The sequence below is a fragment of the Penaeus vannamei genome, chromosome 10 (genome assembly GCF_042767895.1).
Source record: "Penaeus vannamei isolate JL-2024 chromosome 10, ASM4276789v1, whole genome shotgun sequence".
In the NCBI taxonomy this organism is placed as follows: Eukaryota; Metazoa; Arthropoda; class Malacostraca; order Decapoda; family Penaeidae; genus Penaeus; species Penaeus vannamei.
In genome coordinates, this window is record NC_091558.1 from 761144 (window position 1) to 768789 (window position 7646).

The 7646-nt window shown below is 39.9% G+C and overlaps 1 protein-coding gene across 1 annotated transcript; it reads right to left on the reverse strand.

Moving 5' to 3' along the window:
- Window positions 1-2492: 2492 nt before the first annotated feature.
- Window positions 2493-5491, reverse strand: LOC113822896 (mucin-2-like). Its single transcript, XM_070126178.1, has 4 exons — window positions 5273-5491; window positions 4527-4597; window positions 4065-4398; window positions 2493-3836 (listed from the first exon to the last, which is right to left on the reverse strand). The coding sequence occupies exons 1-4, from the start codon at window positions 5391-5393 to the stop codon at window positions 2524-2526; spliced, it is 1839 nt and encodes a 612-aa protein (XP_069982279.1). The 5' UTR covers window positions 5394-5491; the 3' UTR covers window positions 2493-2523.
- Between the last annotated feature and the right edge of the window lie 2155 nt (window positions 5492-7646).

Below are 7646 nucleotides of genomic sequence, written 5' to 3' on the forward strand. Positions count from 1 at the left end.
TTGTAATTATTTCTTAATAAGTAAGTGACCTAATGAGTGAACAATATTCATTCCGTAACCAAAGAAAATGAAAAAACACATAAATAGAAAATCAAGAAAATGTGACCAACGAAAATAAATCGAACTAGAGTAATATGCAAATAAAATTTAACAAAAGAAAATCACATGAACCAACAGATGAAAATAAAACAATGAATGTCCCGGGGAATCCCCTAGCGTGACGTCCCATTCACTCCATACCTCTTACAAATCCTCGGTAAGGAAAAGCAAACCCGTGTTAAACCCGTAGTAAATGTGAAAGTGATTTTAATACTGAACAAAAAAAGAAAAAAAAAGTAAAGACATGAAGTCAGATAAGGTATTTATCAATCAACAGGGTTTCCGGTGTGTATTGGAATATTGCTGAGCCACGTCACAAAGTTCGCCCTTCTGCCTGCGTGAGGCGTGAGGAGGAGAAGAGGCCATAAGTCTGCAGATAGAGAAGAGAGAAAGTGAAGAAAAGTGAGAAGTGGAAAAGAAAAAGTGAAACGTATCACACCCGGACTTTACGTAAGGTCTTGTAAGGAAACAGTGAACTTAAGGTTACATTGGTCACATAATACATAAGTGCACAAAAATAGGGGTAATAGGATATTTTATTGCTTCATCATATGAATTATTTTGAGGGTTTACATTTATTTTTTTTTTTATAATTTTGTATTGTGTCTCTTGTGCGTGTAGTGTGAAATAGGAATAAATCTGGATATTAAAAGTTTCTTTTCCTTAAAACCCAGTATTAAATCTGAACAACAAAGAGGTGATCCGCAAAAGGTTGTACTGTTGGCGGGCCCAGGCCAGGAATCAAGATCTCTTTTTCAACCTTTACATATAAATGAATAAATAAATAAATATATAAATATATATATATATATATATATATATATATATATATATGTGTGTGTGTGTGTGTGTGTGTGTGTGTGTGCGTGTGTGTGTCAAAAAAAGTAAACGTTAAATTCTTTATTCAGAAGAAGTCGGAAAAATCGGAATGTCATAATGAAAGTTGGTTGCCTACACTACGAAAGTATTCAGAGTATTTTCTCCAGAAGATGAAGATAATTTTTTCCCACTACAGAAGAATATAGCAGTTCCTAGACATTTCCAAATCGTTTGAAACGTCCTTCCATAAGTGTATAATATGCTGAATAATGAAATAGAAAAAAATAACTTTCAGAGCTTCATTGTTTTCATTTTCCTTTAAACAGCCCACCATATGTATATTTTTCAATTATATCTTTCCTGGATGATCTCTCATTTAAGAATTACAAAAACTTCTTCAGTTTGTCCTTTTATCTTATATTTTCTCCTTTTGAGTATTTTGGCCATTTCTTTAACGACCCTTTTCCTTTTTGTTTAATTGATGTCATTTGTGGAGGAACTTAACAGCTATCATGCATTGGACACATGAAATAAGACAAATTCTTCAAGAGTGCTTGTTTATTTTAGTCATTCCTTATACATTTACTGAAGCCTTCATCATAAATTTCTCCAATAGATTCCTAAAGCTTAAAGAGGATGGCCAGATCCGAATAGTTACTCTTTGATATCAGAATAATGAACTTGATCGAGAAATTGAATTAATATGGCGGGTTTTTCTATGGCGACATCCGCCCTTAACCTGCCGCAGTCTTGTAAGAATTTTGAATTTCAGGAGCAACGGTTGAGGTCTTTTTGACGTCATAGAAACACATCATTTCCTTAGGCCTGTCTGTAACGCCTATTTTAAACGACTTTTTGCAAGTTTGTTTTCTCGTTCTTCCTTTCAATCAGTCAATTTCGCTTTGTTTCTTTCATGCTCTCTCGTTCATCCCTTTTGTTAACCCTTATTTGCTCCTTCTTTTTTTTTCTCTCTCTCTCTCTCTTTTTCACTCTCTCACTCTCTTTAACTCTCTATATATCTCTCTCTGCCTTTCTATCTACCTCATACCCTTCATTCTCTCTCCCTTTTTCCCATTCACCAATTATTACACTCACCTTTCTCTCTTTTCTTTTTCCCATTGCGGTATTTTTCTTCCTTTTTATCCGCCTGTTGGATCCACAGGTACCATTAGATCCCAAGTACTGCTGGATGATCTAAATTCTCTGATTCACAGTCACAGGATTCTTCTCTCAACTAGCTCGTCTGCACCTCATCCTCTTCTATTATATCTTTAATATTATCAGTAGAATAATTTTTACCCGAAGATTAAAGCAGATATGAGAAAATATTAGCTGACTCCGCTGCAGACGAGATGGCAACATCGGTCACATGCCTGTTATGACGTCATCATGATTTCCCCGCGTTTTTTCCAGTGATTCAAATTTGCCGATTTTAAAAGGCGATTTCCGTCAAAACTCCTGATCAGATTAAAATGGTTCGTTGACAAATATCACCAATTGATATCAAAGAACAGATTTTGGCAAAACGAAAAGGGTTCAGGCCGTCACCTTTAGGCATATTATCAAATTTAGTATAGAGAGGCTTCAGTATCTTGGCTATGGGTGTCACACGGTGCCGACACAAGCTTCAGTAGTGTCGATAACTGATACTGTGGTTGTAGGGGTTTCTGTTGTCGTCTCTTCCTGACAGGCCTTGACGGTGGCAGCTTCTGAGGTTGTAGTTGTAGGGGCTGCTGTAGTTGTGGTTGTAGTTGTAGGGGCTGTTGTAGTTGATGTGGTTGTAGGAGCTGTTGTAGTTGATGTGGTTGTAGGAGCTGTTGTAGTTGATGTGGTTGTAGGGGCTGTTGTAGATGATGTGGTTGTAGGAGCTGTTGTAGATGATGTGGTTGTAGGAACTGTTGTAGTTGATGTGGTAGTAGGAACTGTTGTAGTTGATGTGGTTGTAGGGGCTGTTGTAGTTGATGTGGTTGTAGGGGCTGTTGTAGTTGATGTGGTTGTAGGGGCTGTTGTAGTTGATGTGGTTGTAGGGGCTGTTGTAGTTGATGTGGTTGTAGGGGCTGCTGTAGTTGATGTGGTTGTAGCGGCTGTTGTAGTTGATGTGGTTGTAGGGGCTGTTGTAGTTGATGTGGTTGTAGGGGCTGTTGTAGTTGATGTGGTTGTAGGGGCTGTTGTAGTTGATGTGGTTGTAGGGGCTGTTGTAGTCGATGTGGTTGTAGTGGGCGTAGTTGTAGTTGTGGTTGTAACTGTAGTTGATGGAGTGGTTGTGACTGTAGTGGACGTAGTTGTAGATGGTGTGGTTGTAGTAGTTGATGGGGTGGTTGTGGTTGGGGGTGTAGTTGTAGTTGATGTGGTTGTCGGGGGTGTGGCCATTTTTGTTGTTAGTGGTGTTGTAGGTGTTGTACTAGATGTAGTGGGAGTGGTAGTTGACGTGGTTGTAGTTGTAGTGGACGTGGTTGTAGTTGGCGTAGTTGTAGTGGGCGTGGTTGTAGTGGACGTGGTTGTAGTTGGCGTAGTTGTAGTGGGCGTGGTTGTAGTTGGCGTAGTTGTAGTGGGCGTAGTTGTAGTTGGCGTAGTTGTAGACGTGGTTGTAGTTGACGTAGTTGTAGTGGACGTGGTTGTGATTGGGGTAGTTGTAGTAGACGTGGTTGGGGAAGTGGTTGTAGTTGGTGCAGTTGTAGACGTGGTTGTGGAAGTGGTTGTAGTTGGTGTAGTTGTAGTAGAAGTGGTTGTAGATGTAGACGTGGTTGGAGAAGTGGTTGTAGTTGGTGTAGTTGTAGTTGGAGTAGTTGTAGTAGACGTGGTTGTGGAACTGGTTGTAGTTGGTGTAGTTGTAGTAGACGTGGTTGTAGTTGGCGTAGTTGTAGACGTGGTTGTTGAAATGGTTGTAGTTGGAGTAGTGGTTGAAGTAGTCGTGGAAGCTGTCGAAAAATAATTATTATTCCTAAAGCAATTGCCTCTGCGGAAAACCCTTTCAAAAGATAATCATCTATCCCTGATGAGAAAATAGGAGACTCTTTATTGACTAAATATTGCATTTCCGGCAAACTTCCCTCTTACTTCCTGTGAAAGCTTTTCTTGGCTTTAAAAACAAGGATTCTTTTTATGACATCAGTTCAGGAGAGAGGACCAAAGTGCAAGAGCCTTACTCAGCTGCGTGCAAGTGCAACCCGATGTTATCTGCAACTCCGGATAATTCTGCGCGCCGTCCACGCTCTTGCAGACGAGCTTGACGCAGTTCTCGTCGATGCGGTCGAGGACGGCGCCGCCCCACTTAAGCTGGCCGTTGAACAGACACTGGCTCTTGGTCTGGCGTGTGTGGGCGTGGAGGGGCAGCTGGAGGTCGTCCTCGGGCTGGCTCGGGAGAGCCCTGACGGCGGTGCAGCTGCAGCCGTCGATGGGCACCAGCTGCACCTTCGGGTTCCCGTCGGCGGACCACTTGCACTTGAGCTCAGTGCATTGGTCCGGCAGAGACTCGATGGTCTGCAAGATTTGATAGATTTGGGCCATATACTGTTCCTATTTCTCAATACTTTCCTCGTATTCTGATTCAAGCATGTTGCTCATAACAAACCAATCATCAAATTGTATTGCATGTTTAGATTACTTACCTCGCCTCCCCAGTATGTTTTGCCGTTGTACTCGCATGTCCCAGCGCGGAGGCGAGCGCCCTCCACCACTCCTAAGGATTGCAGTTGTTATGCTTATCACACATTGTAGCAAATGCCTTCTTTACTCGTATGCTCATACATTTTAACTCTGGTTATTTATATGCCATTATGTCTTATTTATGTCTTATTTTCTACACATTCTCTCCCTCCCTCTCTCTCTCTCTCTCTCTCTCTCTCTCTCTCTCTCTCTCTCTCTCTCTCTCTCTCTCTCTCTCTCTCTCTCTCTCTCTCTCTCTCTGTATATAATATAAACACATATAAACACACACGTATGTGTGTATATATATACATATATATTTGTTTTTATATCTTTTTATTTGTTTACTCATTTATTTATCTATGCCTATAAGAGAGAAAGTTTGAAGGGTCAGAAAGAGAAATAGAGAGGCATAGCGAGAAAACAAGAAAGAGAGTTGAAGGAGGGCTGAGAGAGAAAATAAGAGACAATAGGAAATAAATGCAAGACGCATAAATACACATACATTGTAAATATAAACAATCACCAAATATGTGCAAATCGACATGGCAAATTTAGCCTTATTCTACATTTGTCACAACGAACTGTTCATGTTATCATAAGCCTACATACATGTGCCTGTGTTTTCTTTCTTTCTTTCTTTCTTTCTTTCTTTCTTTTCTTTTTTTACTTACGCGTTGTTATGCACGATTACATGAGCAACACCCACCTGCAAGCACGAGGCCGGCGAATGCAAGGCAGATCCAGGGAGTAACACGAGCAGCCATGGTGTCAGTGGTTGGCGATGGGTTGTGCCTGGCTCGGTTCGCCTGCCGCCTTATATAGTTCATGCACCGCAGGCCTTCCTCCCACCTTGAATGCAGGCGAGAACACTTGTTCCATTGGTGGGCGAAGATTTTGCTTGGGGGGCCATAATCAAGAGCACTGATTGGTTAGGAATGTTCACGCTTTTGCAACTGTTCAAACACTTTTCACGGCGGGTAGAATTCGCCTTTGCTTTCCGGGTGATAGTGATGGCATATGCATTTTTTTGTTCTTATTAAAGTATTTCACTCAGTCGTAAGGAGGTATTCTAAACAGGTAAATGAACCAAAAGAATATTCCAAATTCAATTGTCGTTCATTTTTCTTCTTGTATATTAAAAAAAAAGAAAAAAAAAGCTTCTTAACCTCTTACTTAGGGTACGTGGAACCAAATTACGCAGTCTATAACATCTGTCTCTAACAACCTTAATAGTGTCATTAGATAAATTTAATGGGGCGTGAATCATCAGTGCTGCACATTACCTGTTTGCGTAAGCATGATGTCACGTTGAGAAATGGTGCTTTCGCGGGCGCTGGTGGTTCAAGCAGCAGCCCCTTTATCTGTTTATCACATAATCCTATATGCAAATAAACGTGCGCGCACACACACACACACACACACACACTCACACACACACACGTACACATAAACATACACACAGACGCACACACACATTATATATATATATATATATATATATATATATATATATATATATATGTATATATATAATATATATATATATATTATGTATGTATGTATATATATATATATATACATATATATGTATGTATGTATATATGCATATATATATATACATATATATATATATATATATATGTATATATGCATATCTATATATATATATATATACATATATCTATATATATATATATGTATATATGCATATATATATATATACATATATATATAATACATACACACACACACACATACACACACACACACACACACACACACACACACACACACACACACACACACACACACACATATATATATATATATATATATATATATATATGTGTGTGTGTGTGTGTGTGTGTGTGTGTGTGTGTGTGTGTGTGTGTGTGTGTGTGTGTGTGTGTGTGCGTGTGTGTGTGTGTGTGTATACCCATATACATATGTATAATATACACGAAATAATCATGGAGACAACAATACAGAATCAGCTAGTTTGAAACTACCTTGTTATGTATGTTTTTCTTTTTCTTCTTTTTTTGTAAGATATCTAATATCCTCCTACAGGGCCTTTGGCGTAAGGAAAAAAAACTTACTCAGCTTTCCAATTTCCATAACTAAGAAGGCCGAATAAAGCTGACGTTTCCACCTTTTCAACAAATCATGAAGAGAGAGAGAGAGAGAGAGAGAGAGAGAGAGAGAGAGAGAGAGAGAGAGAGAGAGAGAGAGAGAGAGAGAGAGAGAGAGAGAGAGAGAGAGAGAGAGAGAGAGAGAGAGAGAGAGAGAGAGAGAGAGAGAGAGGCATGTAGACAGACAGACAGAGAGGAAGAGTCACAGAGAGATAGAGAGACGAATAGACAGACATAGGATGGGGACACCAACAAACATACAGACAAACAGACAGAGGAAAAAAAAAGGTCGAGAGAGAGACAGACAGACAGAAGAACAAGCACACAGACAGACAGACAGTCAAATTCAATATCAAATTGAAATTACTATATTCAATTTGTTACAATGGTTATTCTTGTTACATAAGAAGGGAATTTACACTACACATAAATTTCATAGTAATACGCCTATTCTTATATTTCAAAAGCTGGTCAAAGGTGATTTAAAAGATGTTCCTTTCATTTTCATTTAATATATTTGAGTTTTAAAAGGTTCTGATATCATGAGTTGGTTCCAAATCATGGGTCCACATGTTAGTGTTTGCCGTGCCCCTATTTGTGTGTGTGTGTGATCTTTTGACATCAATCAATCAATCAGCGGGGCTGACGCCGATGGAGGAGCATAGCCGCATCTTCCAACCACGGGGATCCCTCATGGCGAGCCGCCAAGGAGGTCCTCGGCCCACCTCTAGCTTAGCTCTTCACGGTACGTCTGATCGAGCTGCCCAAGCCACGACTTTCTAGATCGTACCACTGGCCTCCTCCACCCAAGATTGTCTTGAAAAGAGAAAACCAGATGGGCTGAGTCATCTACTGGGAAACGAGCGAGGTGTCTGTATAGCCTGAATTGGTAATCCCGGATTATGCAAGTAACAGGTCCCATGCCAGTCTCACGGTGAAGTCAAAGGT

What these genes read in the sequence shown, in the direction of transcription:
- LOC113822896 (XM_070126178.1), bottom strand. Translation starts at nt 5,393, where the DNA reads ATGAACTATATAAGGCGGCAGGCGAACCGAGCCAGGCACAACCCATCG. An exon ending in CGCCGGCCTCGTGCTTGCAG is followed by an intron (nt 4,598 to 5,272) that starts GTGGGTGTTGCT and finishes TGCAATCCTTAG; the next exon opens with GAGTGGTGGAGGGCGCTCGC. An exon ending in TTGCACTTGCACGCAGCTGA is followed by an intron (nt 3,837 to 4,064) that starts GTAAGGCTCTTG and finishes ATTTTTCGACAG; the next exon opens with CTTCCACGACTACTTCAACC.